The sequence below is a fragment of the Syngnathus floridae genome, chromosome 6 (genome assembly GCF_059516105.1).
Source record: "Syngnathus floridae isolate MCC-2025c chromosome 6, RoL_Sflo_1.0, whole genome shotgun sequence".
Classification (NCBI taxonomy): Eukaryota; Metazoa; Chordata; class Actinopteri; order Syngnathiformes; family Syngnathidae; genus Syngnathus; species Syngnathus floridae.
Genome location: NC_142418.1, coordinates 7828191 through 7843227, shown reverse-complemented (window position 1 = coordinate 7843227; position 15037 = coordinate 7828191). Strand labels below are relative to the sequence as shown.

At 40.3% G+C, this 15037-nt stretch overlaps 1 protein-coding gene across 5 annotated transcripts in view; it reads right to left on the bottom strand.

Moving 5' to 3' along the window:
- Positions 1–4382: 4382 nt before the first annotated feature.
- The window catches only part of grm3 (glutamate receptor, metabotropic 3), a 162256-nt gene continuing 151601 nt past the window's right edge, over positions 4383–15037 (bottom strand). For all 5 annotated transcript variants that reach the window (XM_088379075.1, XM_088379076.1, XM_088379077.1 and 2 more), the window contains 7 exons: positions 10017–10259; positions 9732–9921; positions 9074–9383; positions 8804–8997; positions 8566–8698; positions 7629–7809; positions 4383–7301 (listed from right to left, as the gene is read on the bottom strand). In XM_088379075.1, coding sequence (XP_088235201.1) covers positions 7225–7301; positions 7629–7809; positions 8566–8698; positions 8804–8997; positions 9074–9383; positions 9732–9921; positions 10017–10259 — 1328 coding nt within the window. In that variant the 3' untranslated portion in view covers positions 4383–7224. The remainder of the gene's footprint in view (positions 7302–7628; positions 7810–8565; positions 8699–8803; positions 8998–9073; positions 9384–9731; positions 9922–10016; positions 10260–15037) is intronic.

Here is a 15037-nt window from a genome sequence, read left to right as displayed (position 1 = left end):
CCCCAGTTGGTTGCTCTTTATTTTTCGGGGGGAGGATTGGACCATTCAATAATTAAAAAGAAGTTCATTTTTGTGATAAAGCATTTAAGTTTTAAGGTGTAGTTTGACAAATAAAGAAAATGTGGTGTGGTAAATGTTTTATGGAATTCAGTTCCATTTTTAAAATGAAAACTATTATTTTTTTACCAAACTGTGTAGAATTCATGAATTATACTGCATTTAAATAACTGGGGCGGGGGGGACAAACACTAGATAATAGATAATTTTTCCAAACGTTTCTACAGAATAGTTTGTGGAATTAAACATGATCAAATTGATAGAAATTTATAAGAGAAACAAAATGTGTTTTTTAAATACATTTTAATAGCTAGAAATTAAAATGTATTGTTAAAAACATACTGCATGTAAATATTTTTAGCTAGTGATTTACATATTCAAATATTGGACTGTGCTTGAATATTTTTTTTAACCATTTAAAAATATCACTTAAATAAAATTAAAGTCAGGTACAAAATGAAGAGCTCTGCATTTCTTCAAGCATGCTCAGATTAGGTTTTGTCAGAATACAACTTTTAAAATTGATTAAAAATAGAAACAAAATAAATTATACAGATGTATATTATATGATACAAAACACACTTGGATTTGTTTAGTCTTATCAATTACACAATTTACAAAAAATTGCACATAAATGACTAATCCTGATGAGGTTTGTGTCATTCACTAAATACCACTATGAAAGTTATAATAATTTATATAATATAATGATATCCTTATTGATTTTCAAATCCATATTTGGCCTGTTCCCAGACAAACATTTATGCAATTACTTCATTTTCCAACAGAGGTCGCTCTGGACACAGAAAATCAGCCTCTTTGCTCAACCCTGCAACACAGGAATCGATTAGGTGAAAAGTGGGACCCCTGTCATTCGTGGGAGATAGGGCCCGTCTGGCCTGCGAATAGGGAAAATCCACGTATGTTGAATGTCCATCATAAACGTGTTGATAAAAACAAAATAGATTCAACTATATGTGTGTGCACGCGTGAGGGGCTACCACAATACATGCTTTGATGGGTGGTGATCAGAGGTCAGAGGAGGCAAGGGAGGCCACGCCTCCTCTGCCATCATGAAAAGGGGAAAAACAAATTCAATTGTCTTTATTATAAAGTCATTTTCCTTTTAATTTTAGTAGTTTTGTATCATTTTGAACCAAAATCGCTGAATTTTTATAGTTATTTTGAAACCAAAGACGATTCGCTCGGAGATGCCAACTTCCTGCCTTGCCTCCTCTGAGGATTGCGTAATCACACGGCTGCCTATGTTGACAGGTTTGACAGCTAAACTTCTAAAAAGTTACTGCCTTATTTTTTTCCTTGTTGAGAGAAGCGAGTGACACACAGATCAAATAGCCAATCAGGAGGTAGGGGTGAGGGCGGGTGTGGCACTTTTCACTTTCACTTAAGCTTTTTCCCTAATGAAGTGGCCTGTGATTAGGTACACCTCATGGACACTTCAATAGGTACACTACATGAGGTAAAAAAAAAAAAAGAGAAAAGAATAAATAAATAATTAAATAAGAAAGTGTAGCGAACGATTCGGTGAACAATTCTTTTTAACAAATCTTTTGAGTGAACCAATCCTTAAGATTCACGTAACTGGACTGCACATCATTGGTACAAAAGAGTACAGACAGCCAGCAGTAGACAGATTAGAATAGCCGACTGGTTAGTGACATGAGTTCTTGCTCGGTAAAACCCGGTTCGATCCCAGGTTTGGGCATATACCTAAATGAGCTTTTAGAATTGGAACCACACTTTGTTTGCATACACATATGCAAACAAATTCAAGTATTTATGTGGAAATACATAGGGTGGCTCCACCCCCAAGTGAAAAGTGCCACATCCGCCCTCACCCCCACTTTCTGATTGGCTGGTTGATCTGTGATGTCACTTGGACACTCCATTAGGTACACTGCCATTTTCAAGTGTACCGGATAACAGGCCACTTTATTAGGGAAATATCATGGTCAAAGGTCACAGGTGTCAAGCTCTAGTCCTCGGGGCCGCATTCCAACATGTTTTCCAGGATTCCCTCGTTCAGTGCACCTGCGTGAAAAGTTTTAGCTACTGCAGAACGTGAAAATGACCAAAATCGTTTCACGCAGGTGCGTTTAACGAGGGTAACTTGGAAAACATTTTGGAACGCGGCCCTGAGGACTAGAGCTTGACACCTGTGACCTTTGACCATGATATTTCCCTAATAAAGTGGCCTGTTATTAGGTACACTTGAAAATGGCGGTATACCTAATGGAGTGTCCATGTGATTCCCTCGTTAAGTGCACCTGCGTGAAAAGTTTCAGCTTCTGCAGAACGTGAAAAGACCAAAAACTTTTCACGCAGGTGCGCTTAACGAGGGTAACTTGGAAAACATATTGGAACGCGGCCCCTCGAGAACTGGAGGTCGACACCCCTGGTTTAAGAGAAACGTGTCACACCTGCCCTCACCCCCACTTTCTGATTGGCTGTTTGATCTGTGACGTGACTCAGACACCCCATTAGGTACACCGCCATTTTTAGGTGTTCCTAACAACAGGCCAATTCATTAGGGAAAAATCATGGTCAAAGCTTAAATGAAAGTGAAAAGTGCCACACCCGCCCTCACCCCCACTTTCTGATTGGCTGTTTGATCTGTGACGTCACTCGGACACCCCATTAGGTACACCGCCATTTTTAGGTGTTCCTAATAACAGGCCAATTCATTAGGGAAAAAATCATGGTCAAAGCTTAAATGAAAGTGAAAAGTGCCACACCCGCCCTCACCCCCACTTTCTGATTGGCTGTTTCATCTGTGACGTCCTTCGGACACTCTATTAGGTACACCGCCATTTTCAGGTTCGTTCACGAAGATTCACGAGTGAGTGACAGACAGCGTTGCTGCTATGGCAGCCGACACACGTTATGCCGACATTGATGTTTTAATTTTGTATTTGTTGGAGTATAGTTGATGGTGTTATTATACTGAATGTGCTTGTGTTTGAATAAAAGGTTGAAAAAAATCCGTTATGCCGACATGTTATTTTGGGGGACACCGACTCCTATATCAACATAAAACACATATTGTCATATAAAGCACTTAACCAAATGTCTGACTTTTATGTTTTAATTGGCGAATATAAAAACAAGGAATAAAACACCAGACAAGTTTTAACATAAATGTTTATTTACAAATATAATATATATATATGTTAAATGTACATTTCAAACCAGCAATCTAATGTGAAGACGCAAGATTCAAGAGTTTTTGCAGTCTTGCAAATTGCAGTAGATATCTTGGATAACAATATTTAGGCGTATATATGCATACACGTTATTTAAAAACTACTATAAGTGATATAAAATCAAGATTAACCAAAGAGAAGCATAATCTCCCGGTTGTTGCATAACGGCGCATCCAATAAAGTTAGCTGTTAGCTTGGAGAAAACGTGCATCAAAGAAGTGGTGTTTCAATGAGTGGTTCTTTCTTTCCTTGGCAAATCGTAAATCTACATTCTGGCTTACATAGTTCACGCCAGGAGACGCAACAGGTTCACTGACTGATCCGTTGATGCACGGGAAGGCAGTTCACCCATTAACCCGTTCGCGAACGGGAAAGTCAGGATTTGTTCCCTCACTGATCCGTTCTCGCGATGAACTGGAAATGCAAATCACTCGCTCACTGACTCGTTCACTCACAGACCCGCTTAGTTGGTGAACGGGAAATGCAATTCACGACTCGTTCGTGAGCAGGAAGTTACGTCATTTTCTTCTTCGTTTTGTTTTACGGCGAGGTGGCACCCGCTTCAATGTGCATTACCGACACCTACCGGTTGAAGTCATATGAACTGAAAAACATTCGTTCTTTTGAACGAATCGTTCACTCACAAGCCAACACTACCGTCAATGTGGCGATCAGTGCGCAAAATAGATTGACAAAAAATTCTTGAAAATTTTGCAACTTTTCAAAAAATATATTTTTACTTGATTCCTCTAACAATCTATCTTTAGTTAAATGATAGGTGGTGATCAGTATGCAAAATACATTTACAAAAACCTCTTGAAATTTTTCGCAACTTTTCAAAAAAAACATTTTTACTTGATTCCTATAACAATCTGACTATTTCAGTTAAATATGGATAGTATGTTTTGATTCCTGTAAATGTTTCATAATTTAAAAAAGCTTGTGATATTTGGACTTTATTGCAATAACATTACTTTTTGTCTTTTACCTTTATTTTTTAATTTTTTTAATTGTTACGTTCATTCTCACTTTTTTTCACAATCGTTGGAATGGAATCTAATAAATTACAGACGTGCTTTAAAAAAAACTCTCTTTCCCATATACCATACGATACAATTTTATTCATATAGTGCATTTCACAACAGCTGCAGCTGCAACAAAGCACATATAACATCCCACACATCACATACAACCACCCCCGTAATCATCCAAACTTCTCTCTCACATGGAGGAACGAGAGGTAAGCTGTTGGACATGGGTGGGTTGGTGGTGGTGGTGGGTGGGGGCTCACATGAAGAGTGTGAGACCATTTGGTCTACTTAGTGAGCGCATAACTGCGGTTAAGTGTGCAGTTAAGATGCCAACTTACTGAGCCAAAAACTCATCAGCCAATCACCAGGCGAGACTTCCCCCCCACCACTGCTGCCACCACCCCTCAATTCAATTCAGTCATCTGCAAGTTGACGTGCTGGATGCGGTCGTCCATAGCAACCTCACCATCAATGCGGGGTGCATCTTTGGAGGAATGGCTGAGTCTTGTGTGAACAAAGCCTTTGTATGCGTGTGTGTGTGTGTGTGTGTGTGTGTGTGTGTGTGTATTTGTGCATGTGTGTGTTGCTTTGAGTTCGTGCCATGAGTTGTGTGAGTACTTTTCATAATCTGGCAGTACAGAATGTTGCGCACACATTCACACGCAAACTCTTTTAAAAAATTCTTCAAATGTATGACTAAGTGCCATTAGTGTGTAATGACCAAATTCAAATACAGCCATAAATAGTTGTACAGAAAAGATCACAATACTTTGTAAAAGACAAATTAGGAAGCAAACCTCCGTCGTGGAAGACATGTTTTGTGCTTGTGTGTGGTTTTTTTTTTTTTTTTGGTGGGGACTTTTTTGTAGTTGTGCTGTGTTCTGTTGATAACTTTTTGTGTTATGTTCTCATTTTTTATATTGCTTTATATTTTTAGGTTATGCTTGTGCAGATTTGTTGGAATTTTTTTTTTTTTTCTAATGTGTCATATTTGTGTTTCAATTGTTTTGGTCTTGTATCTGTGTTGTGTGCTTCATTTCTGTTTTGTTCTTTGTATTGTTTGCATTTTGTTGTGTTTTGTGTCAATTTGTATTGTATTTATGTTGTTGGTGGTTTTGTTGTGTTGTTTTTTGATTTAAATAAGTAAGATATGTTTAAGTATGGTGTTGTGTGTTGTTCCTAATATGTTAGTGTTGTTTTGTGTTGTGTGGGATCGCTCCTCCGCCATGCAGCTGCACCATTCAGCATCCGGATAACACGTTACGAGCAATAATCTCAATGCACGTGAACGCTTGATGTGCTTTTAATTGCAAGATGGACAAGGAAAGAAGAGGGGGAAATGCTAAACTGGCATAGTGTAGATCACTCTTTTGTTTGTTTTTAAAATGTTAAAAAGTGACCTTTTACAATCTCCACCCGAGCTCTATCACACTTACATAATAAGGCACATTGCCATATTGAAAACATCACAGACACAAAAGAAGAAGCAGCTATCACTCGTCTCTTTCCTCCAACACATGTGTTCATCCAAGCACAACTTTCATTTCAGTAGAGAACTCAGAACGACAGTGGGCTTACTCCATTTTCGCAAACACTGAATCCTGCAAAAACGCAATTTCTGTCCATCACCCACAAGAAGTAATTGTTGCCTGATAAATGGCCGATATATAAACCGCCCAGGATTTAAGCAGCCATAAAACTTTCAATCACTTCCCTGGCAAGGTAACAGAAAACGGAGTTAGCCCAATGTGGTTCTCAGTGGCACAATCTCCTTATTTTGCTTGACATTTAAGTGCATTCCTGGTTGGTAGTGGTTGGTATTATAAAGTGTGTCTTGTAATAAGTTACACAATATTTGGACTGTTTTCTCGTAGCAGTACATATTTTCACCTCATAATGATTAAAAAATCTGGTAAGAATGTTTTTTTTTTATATTATCTTTATATAATATTTGTACTTTCCATTAGTGTTTCTCTTTTGTTACAAATTTTCACAAACTTTCTTTTGATAACATTTATATTAAAAAAATATAGTAATACTTTCTGATGTTGTAACATTTTGTTCTCTATTATTCTTGCAATATAACAACATTTTTGTAATTTTAACTCTGTTCCAGCCACATTGCAGCTTTGTCCCCTCTTAATATTATGATTTCATTATTATTAATATTTTGTCATCTCCAGCGAGTCTAATTTCTGTTCCGGCAAAGTCAAGCACGGCATCCATCATCTTTTGTATTTCTGCTATTGCTTGGGTGAACACACGATGTAACTATGGCCATTTGAATAAAGGGATTCCTATGATTAGACTATTTGTTTTATATAAAAACAAAAGTATCAAAAGCAACATGAAAACATACATTATGTAGTTTTTTTCACCTTCTTTTTTGTACATTGCACTCACATTCAGTCCTGCCCAAATAGTGTTCCACACATTGTGCTGTTTCAACCGTGGGCCATACAACACAAAAAGGTACACGATAGAAATGCAAACATTGGAGTATTATTATTATTATTACAACGAGAACCTACAAAAAGACCATGAGAATAATCATCATAACAATAATAAAAAGTCAGTGGGGTATTGCAAGGGTCCGCTTCCTTACCTGCATCATGTACCTATTTACATCATAATAACAAAGCTATTAAAAAAACTAAAGGCTCCAAAAGAACCTCCTAAAAATGTTTTTGTTTTGTTTTGTCTTTTTTGATAGTCTACTTAAAACAATGTCCCTTCAATGTATTTACAGGCCTTTTAGAAAATAATTTAATTACAGATACACACTTTCTACAATGCTCGGACCGGAGAGTTACGGAGGCTGCAACAATAAGTAGGCCAATAAAACCTCATTGGCTCATAGGGCCTGAGTGGGCGGGGCTAACAGTCGGGTCAGGGTCAGGTGGGTTACATGGTCACAGAGATGAAGTAGTAGAATCAACAATCTCTCTGCCGTTGCACACAGTTGGGACGTAATGGGCGCTGACGGAAACTGCAAAAAAAAAAAAAAAAAGAAAAATTTGACAAAAGCCACATTTGCTTTTTATGTATAAAAAGCCTTTTAAGGGACCGTGGCCAAATTAATATGAATGGTTTGATTGGGAGTAACGAATTTGTTTAGCTGGAAAAATGTCTAAAATATGAACAATACATCTTTATAGTGATTTACTGCATTTGACTTTAATGACTTTAATATTTTGATAAAAATAAAAGGAACAACCCATCTAGCAAGAAACATGAACTGGAAACACTTTATTTGGCGACAAAAAAAGGAGGCAGTGGGCCAGCTGTGGCCCCGAGCCTCGAATTTGACACTTGCCGTGAGAGGCGTAGGATGCGGCGGCCGCCCCGCTAACACTGAAGCGGTTGAGGTTGAGCCTGTGACTGGTAACGTTCTTCTGGGGCTGGAACATGATGATGTGAACCTTGGGGGCAAACATGCAGCCGAGCACCACAAAACCACTGAGGCTCACCGAGATGCACATGGTGGTCGTCTGGACCTGGAAGCACACCCATCATAAAGTCAACAAATCTTTAGCAAATTGACACAACTCATGACGTTCTCCAGTAATGAGTTGACTGATTTTTTTGTGTCTGTTTTGGGTGGCTGACTAACTTTAACTGTTAACTTTTACAGTTTGCTTAACTTTAACTTTTTTAGTTTGCTAAAAAGAATGTTTCCTTATAGTTTTGTGATAATTCTAAGGAATGCATGTCATACTTTGGTAATTCACAAAGGTTGAATTGAAGCAATTGGACTCTTGTTTTTGGATTTTTTTTTCTTTTCATTTTCTGAAAATGCTCGAATGATAAAAACTGTGTTTCACTCTTCCTATCATTCAATAAGCGACTGAAAGTGTATCAGCAACTGTTAGGGATATAATTCACTCAAACTTCGATTCACTTTTCAGTTCCCAATATCAATTCAAATCTTAAATGACTCATTTTACAACCAAAAGACGTTTGTATTTGAATATTTGACATGGCGTTGTGAATCGATTCTTTTTTTTTTTCTTTTTTTTACAAACGTGCACATTTTCAGCAATTTAAATAAATTTTAAATCCATTTTGGACGAATCGTTACATCCCTGTTGATTGTGGCTCTACTCGTCCACATGACAGTACAGAGACTTAGCCTCTCCATATTATTTTTTAAATAAGATTAGTCACCACTCAGAGTTATTCCATTGGTCTAAATTTTTAGAACAGGAGAAATATCAATGGTATGTTTGCGTTTGGTGAACGGTAGTAAGTACTCTGTAGTCACTGGATGTGACATAGAAGATGGGCAGAAAGGCCAGCCAGATGATGCAGGTAGTGTACATGGTGAAGCCAATAAATTTGGCCTCGTTGAAGTTCTCGGGGCACTTCCTGGTCTTGAAGGCATAGCTACATAGGAGACAATCATCAGAAACCCTCCAGTGGTGACAAATAACCAGGTGCAAATGCTGCTTTTAAAGACAAATGAACACCAACACGGAGGAGGAAACTTACACAGTACACAGGATGACCAGGAGTACGTCGTAGCTGAGCGACAGCAGCATGCTGGCGTCGCGCACGTTGCACTTGAGGATGACCGTCTGCCGGCGCTCGGGTAACGTGAAGCGTCGCGTGCCTGGAACTTCCAGCAACAGCCACACGGACACCATCACCAACTGCACCGAAATCAGGCTCAAGCAAATGAAGACCTGTGATGCAAGGTGAGAGGTTAGGATCTCGTTGAACTGCGTACCTGATGTTTTGGACATTTTGGCCTTTGCTGACCTGAGAAGACGGGCTGATGAAGCGTGGCCTGGCCGCGCCCGCTCCATCCTTGACACCGCCGAAGATCCTGGCGATGCGGTTGGTCTTGGTGAGCAGCGCCGCATAGCAAACGGCGAAGGATGTGCCCAGGCCGAGGCGGCGCAGAGCGCAGATGGCCGGAGACGGCTTGGCCAGAAAAAGGAAGGTCATGGTGTACGACATGAAGACGCCCAGGAGGAGGATGTAGCACAGCTCGCGGCCTGACGCCTTCACCAGTGGTGTGTCGTTGTGGCGGACCAACACCCACAGCACCAAGCCCGTACACATAAAGCTGAAGGGGTAGATTTAGAGTTAGCATATCATGTATCACTATCAGTTAGAGTTTGTGGATGCAATTGAAAGATGTACAGAGCACACAGGAGACAGGGGACACATGCTTTTTGGAGGGCAAATGTTTTATTCTTCTAGGCTGCCTGATATAACCAAGTGATGACTCATAACTGCAAGAATGTGTTGGGACAAGTCAGGTTATCGTTGTATTAACTGGAGTCATAACTTTAGTGCTGCATTAGCGTAGTTTTGTTCCAACTTCTATATACAAACTAGCAGACCTCCATCCAAACCAAAATTAGTATTGTAACCATTTGTTGGAGCACAGACACGATGCATCACGACTCACCCCACACAGGCGATGGTAATAGGCCCGATGGCCCACGCGTCTTCCCACATGATGTAATCCTCGGGGAGCTCGTAGCAGGATGTCAGGTCGTCGGTGGGCCACTGACCCGGAGCGCAGGGCGAGCATGTGAACTCGTCGGCCAAGTATTCATGAGGCTCGCATGCGGTGCAGATCCAGCAGCAGTACTCGCCTGAGAGGCACACAGCAAAAAACTCACGGTGATGGGATTTCTTTTGCTCCCCGACTGACAAGGGTTGGTAAAAATGTAAGCAACGGCTATCCTACCTGCCTGCATTTTCTTCATCTCATTGCGCTCACAAGGGTCGCTGCACTGCGAGCTGGGTGCCGCCTCCTTGGGCCATTGAATCAGAGCGCCATTAAGACTCAGACTCTCGGCCCATTCGCCGACCGGCACGTAAGCGAAGCGCTCGCCCGAGCGCTGGTAGCTGAAGATGTTGTAGCGGCCCACGCCGTCGCCCTGGGAGTCGAATTTGACGGCCGTCTCGCTACCGGCGGGGGAGAACGGGGCTGAAGAAGAAATGAAGTGATGAGTGGACAATTACACTCATGCCACAAGATGATTAAAGCAGCGAGCAGTGATGAACGAGCTCTCGAATCTTTTTGAATCCTCAACATAACCATAAAACGGCATACACCGCCCACATTAGGTGGCATGGGCCAAAAAAGATTACAATTTAGCATCACCAAGCTGTTTAGGATACTTAAATCAGATTGGGGGTTTGTTTGTTTGGTCAATTTTTGTTGGAAGATGCTAGCATGTAAACAGAAGAGTGAGGACGGAGGAAGCCGAAATGCCATAAATGACAATCAAGGAGGGAGAGAGTTGAGTTTCTAATCCTAACCACCATTTTTAAGGGTTTAGGCAAAAAAAAAGAAACCGAAATTCTGATTGTAGCTTATTTAGAAAAAAAAATGGAATTTGCCATAAAATGGTGTTTTAAATTAGCAATAGACTTTTTTGTGCAGCAATGGACATGTCCACTGAAATCTGTGTCGTTCGAAAAAACTTGTCTTGGGGGCTACTTTTTCTAAGTTTGCAAACGGTGCATGCTTGGTAAGGCCTGGTGCTCGGGCCCTCATAATAAAATCGCGTCTGTGGTCGATGAGGCTGGAAAATTCACCTTGAGACGTTTTCATCAAGTATTTGCAAAGAGCCTATAAATGCCTGCTATGCTTGGCCATGTCTGCCTCTATCAATGGCCTCCAATCTGTCCCCGAGGCAACATCGGCACAAAAATCACAGCTCTGCAATGAGATCTGACAACACCTCACACCGAAATGCGTCATTAACAAAGGGCCCGTAAAATCATGGAGGCGTGGAGGCAGAGCGTGAGATCCCTGGGCATCGTTCTTGCTGCCCACTCACTGATGGAATTGGCTTCGGGGGCTCCTCTGTGAGGGCGCTACGCTGAGGAAAAGCGCCAAATTGGTTTGTACACAAGTTGTTAGGAGAGGATGAGCGTGGACCCCAAGGACATAGAGCTAGATTGGAACATTGGCGGCGAGCAGGAATGGTAATAGAGAAACCCGCCAGGAAAAGCAGGACCTAAGATTTGCCGGACGGTGACAAGGTAATGTCGAACGTGACACCGGAATGACCCATCGATTTAACACAAATGATGTCAGATGACACACCAGAGCATCCATATCAATGGATGAGGGCTAAATAGTATGAACCCTTAGATGCACAAGTGACTGGACCATTTATGATCCATTGAAGGACCCAAACTAGGGTTTCAAACTAGGGTTTTAAACTAGAGTTAGGGTTTCAAACTAGGGTTAAACACTCAGGTTAGGGTTTCAAACTAGGGTTTTAAAAAAGGTTTAGGGTTTCAAACTAGGGTTTTAACCTCAGGTTAGGGTTTCGAACCAGGTTTTTAAACTAGAGTTAGGGTTTCAAACTATGTTTTAAAACTCGGGTTAGGGTTTCGAACTAGGGTTTTAAACTAGAGTTAGGGTTTCAAACTAGGGTTTAAAACAGGTTAGGGTTTCGAACTAGGGTTTTAAACTAGAGCTAGGGTTTCAAACTAGGGTTTAAAACTCAGGTTAGGGTTTTAAACTAGGGCTAGGGTTTCAAACTAGGGTTTTGAACTAGGATTAGGATTTCAAACTGGGGTTTTAAACTAAGGTTAGGATTTAGAACTAGGGTTTTAAACAAGAGTTAGGACTTCAAACTAGGGTTTAAAACTCAGGTTAGGGTTTCAAACTAGGGTTTTGAACTAGGATTAGGGCGCGAATCCACACCTCCACAGTCACAGGCTTGAAAGTGCAGAGTGCTGAGGTTTTACGTTGCGCAGAGGTCAAGCTGGCTACATTATAAAAAAATGAAAGAATTATAAAAACCACGTCCTATCACTCGTGAGATATTTGCTAAAAGGAAAAAAAGGCAGACCGCTGGCTCCAGCTTGCGTGTTAAGTGGCTCAGGCTAGCTGGGACTGGGCTGTGAGTGGCATTTAAATTGAAATCTCAGCTGGCGTTGACAAGCTTCTCCAACGGTGGCGAGACTTGGTACTTTTATGAAATCCATAAATCACAGAGACAACATAACTCTTACGTTACAGTCACAGGAAATTCTTCTTGTCAAGTCTATTTTGGAGTTTGGGGGGAGGCGATAAATGTTGGGGTGACAGCTAAATGAAAATGATTTAAATAAGCCTTGATAATATCTGCAGACGAGGAGAGGGAGATATGAATCCATTATACTGCCAAGTTGGCAGATAATAAAGTCTGTTAATAACACTAAAGCAATAAGACAAGCTGGGCCTCTTATTGGACATCTATACACACCAGCACAACAGTTGGCCACTGATTATCATAACGGCGGTGCCTTATTAAAATCCATGCTGAATCCTGATTAGCAATGTGTGTATAACGAAAACTAGAGATGCCCCATTTCAGAGGGCATCAGCCAAAACTTACACCAATGACCTTGCTTGAGTGGCTTTTTTGCACAGCTTGTGAGAGGGCTAACGAAAAACCTCGAGAGTGACGAATGTCAAGCTGAGTTCAATGTGACCACTCGTCACAGTGGGCGGCGGCGCTTTGGGCTAAGGCCTGATGCCAAATGCTGACATTCATGCTAACCCTGAATCTACATCACAGTGACAAGCTAATATCATGTTCAGCAGCTTTAAATTTCAGCCCACATTGGGGCTTAGCTTCCAAGTACAGACACCAACCCATGCAGGCAAAATATGCAAATTATTGACACCCATGTAAAAAGGTTTGCTATTGACTATAGATAACGCAAGATGTCAGCAAAGCACTTTTTGTATTAGTTATGGTGTGACAAGATTAAGTCCCCCCCCCCCCCCCCCCCCCCACAAAATAATAAAACAATATTTTTCTACTGGACATGACTGTTAAATCAAAAAGGCAAATTTATGACTGCTGAACTGCGACTGTGTGAGGGTGCACTGTATGCTTGAATAAGGGGCTAATTATTGTGTAATAAAATACTGATGCATTTACGGCCATCATTCTTTAATATATCACAACGGAAAAGATGAATGAGTAGTCTTTCAACAGCTTGTATTGGCAAAGCAGTAAGAGCATAGTACTTTAACGATTTATTATATACTGAAGCAGAAGGAATTGATAAAGGCTGTAACACTAGCCAACAGTGATCAAATAATTTATTAGCTGCAGACCTCTGTCCATGAAAAGATGGAGTAGCTGCTGAAAGTGAGGTAAAGGCGGCCAAATTGGCAAAAAAAATGCAACAAATTCAAAAAAGGGGTAGAAATTAAAAACACAGTTTATTCTATTTTGGCATTATTGTATGGTTTTATACCCAGCAATACTGCAAAGTGTGTTTTTTCTATTTTTAACTTAATACCACAGGCAAATTTCAATGAATAGGAGTGGAAGACAGCCTCGCTAAGCTTGTCTGTGAAATTCAGGCTTGTAAACCATGATAGTGACCAACAGATTGTGGATGGTGTATTGTGTGTAGAAGATCAAGATTAGGGATGAATTGCAGCTTGTCACAGGGAAATGCTAACATGTTGGATGTTGGACAAGTTTAGACAGCTTACACTCAAACAACAGCAGTATTACCCCCAATGACTAATCGTTCTCCTCGCCGCTCAAAGCTGTGTAACTTTTTACCGTGTGCTAGTCCTTACTTCCATTAAAAGAAAACTAATCAAACAATGTAAAGCTTAGTTAGGATTCAAAGGTGTATCCGAGCTTTCATGCGCTCTCTAGCGTGCAGGTAACAAGGGAACAACACGCTTCTATTCAAAAGAAAAGCTGCTGGGTGTAAAAGAACGGGCTAAAAAAAATGAAGGTCAGAGGTGTGATAGTGATATCTGTGCATGCAGTGATAATGTAGGATGACGAAATGGTAAAAAAAAAAAAAAGTACCATGAGAGCGAGAACAATGTCCTACAGCAAGTATCCAAAATGAGAAAGTGCTTATTATTCCAGATTAGGGGTGTGGTGAAAAGAAGCTTTTCCATTCCGAATGAGTAATTAATTATGTTCTCGAGCATGTCGGGCTAAGTCTTGCCCAAGGGGGATTGTGGGTATTAAAGGAGGGCAGCGAAAGAGAACACGAGATAAAGAGAGACGACGACAAAGGAGCTCGCTGGCTGGAAAAAGTCATCTAAAAGTGAGGAGATTAAGGTGGCCGGTTTGACTGCACTTTTTTTGTGTGATGCAAATTTGAAATTGTAATTAGGCGAGAGGATAGACAACATTACAATACATTACTAGAATACCTCATAGTGAACTATTCATTGCATTTGCAGTAAAATTGCAATATGGTAAAACAAAATAAGTGATTATACCTAGCTTGCTAGCACAATGAATACATTAATTGAATAGGAACCCTGGTAGAGTTGACACAAACAACTTTCACGTCTTAGTGCACAGCTCCTTCTCAAAGTGGCCAGCACAATAAATACTTGTTTATATCCGAGATGCTAAACCTAAACAAGCTAGACTAAAGAACATGACTGCGTTTGACTTGATACTCACCTTTCAAATCATTTCGAAGTCTAACCGTAATTGTCATAACTGCTCTGCCGGCAAAATGAATACATATTTAAATGTTGTTAAAGGGAGGCAAAATCCATACTTAGTTTTGCTAATTATTTGGATACATCCATCCTTCCTAAATATTAACTTAATTGTAATCTATTTTCAAAGATAATGGGACCAAATGTATCTGTAATTAATTTTATAAAAAGAGAATTGTCTGTACTCTGTATTTTAATACTATATACAAGTGATTTTGAAAATGCTGTAAGGTACCACTGGTAAAAAAAAACCCTCTAAT